This window comes from Aspergillus ruber, assembly GCF_000600275.1.
Source record: "Aspergillus ruber CBS 135680 unplaced genomic scaffold scaffold00077, whole genome shotgun sequence".
Lineage (NCBI taxonomy): Eukaryota > Fungi > Ascomycota > Eurotiomycetes > Eurotiales > Aspergillaceae > Aspergillus > Aspergillus ruber.
In genome coordinates, this window is record NW_024467373.1 from 1 (window position 1) to 1,388 (window position 1,388).

The 1,388-nt window shown below is 45.9% G+C and overlaps 2 protein-coding genes across 2 annotated transcripts; both read right to left on the reverse strand.

Annotated features, from left to right (window-relative positions):
• Positions 1–5: 5 nt before the first annotated feature.
• EURHEDRAFT_435899 (uncharacterized protein) lies at positions 6–767 on the reverse strand (the record flags this gene model as incomplete). The annotated part of the gene is made up of 2 exons (XM_040783442.1): positions 6–280; positions 413–767. Coding segments are annotated over 2 exons (630 nt in total), but the record flags the coding sequence as incomplete, so codon positions are not given.
• A 210-nt stretch (positions 768–977) lies between these two features.
• Positions 978–1,388, reverse strand: EURHEDRAFT_436400 (uncharacterized protein; the record flags this gene model as incomplete). Its single annotated transcript, XM_040783444.1, has 2 exons — positions 978–1,166; positions 1,218–1,388. Coding segments are annotated over 2 exons (360 nt in total), but the record flags the coding sequence as incomplete, so codon positions are not given.

Consider the following 1,388-nt stretch of genomic DNA (forward strand, 5'->3'; position numbering starts at 1 on the left):
TCATTATCACTAATTGGATCAAATTCACTTGCTTTGGTGTCTTTTTCCTCTCTGTCCGCCTGTACCTCTTCATAGGAGAGATACTCATTGATCATTGCCCTCTGTTCTTCCTTGAGATCAAACCGGGATGTACACATAAAAAGCATTAGGTCTCGGATAGTTCCAGGGCTGAGAGAGCCTCGTCGATAGTGGCAGACATCTCGAGCAGAGTTAAAGAGCCGCTCTACACCAGCACCAGTGGCAGGGATTGAGAGAATGTCACGGGCAAGGCTTGCAAGTGCTGGAAATCTATGCTGATGCTCCTTCCAAAAGATGCGGGGACCAGTCGGGACAGTTCCTATTAGATGTTAGAGAATGTTAGTTGTGAATACATTAACTTATAGTTATCAGTTATATAACGCAGTGAACGCACCACTGTCAAGATATAGAGAGAGCTCATCATCTGGGTTGGTAGTTGACTGTTGAGATGATTGCGGCACACATATCATCTCAAGCTCAGAGATCGCCATAGCTGATGGTTGAACACTAGTAGGCAATTGGGTATCCAGAAGCCGCCACTGATAGGGCTCAAGGTAACGCTCAAGACTAGCACGATAGCGTCCATGCCAGTCAGCCACTGGGTCATCCCAGTCCTTTCCAGAGAAGAACTGAAGCTTCTGCTGTGGGGCAATAATAGTACCAATGGCGTAAAGGTCATCAGGGATATCATCAGTCATGCTATAGTAGTGGGAGAGCTTCTTCTTTGCTGCATATAGGGCAGCTAGCATCAGCTTCTTCCAGGCCACCTTCTTGCGCTGAAGGTGCCAGATCGATTTTTCCAGATGGTCGAAGAGCCTGTTGTAGATGCTAAAGACTAGATGAATACTCACATCTCTTGTCTGTGAGAGAAGGGAGGTGAATTTGAAGAATGGCTGTGTAATCCAGAGTAAATACTCAACCTGGCGCCATCCCTCCACACCAAGGGCAAAATGATCCTGGTTGTACTGCTTGCAAAACTCATCAAAGATAAACTGAAGTCGCTTTGCACGTCGGAGCATGAGAAAAGTAGAGTTCCACCGAGTTTTGACATCCTGGATAGGGGCAAGCTTTGGCTCTTCCTTTTGAAGATTATAGAAGGCCTCCCGACGCTGAGGACTAGCATTGATATAGATAGCCAAGCTCCGGATCTGTAACTTAGATTAGAAATTGAGAGACATATAAAAGGGTGAGGATCTTACCTTGTTTAACATGTCAGCAATCTCTCTTTTTTGCTGTCTCTCACGAAGAGACTGGATACAAGCATCAGACCACTCTGTCTCAGGCATCTCATTCTTTGGGCTTGCTCTCATTTGACCAAGGAGGTCCTTTAGGCTTAGCTGGATGACATGTGCAATACATGGAACACGTAT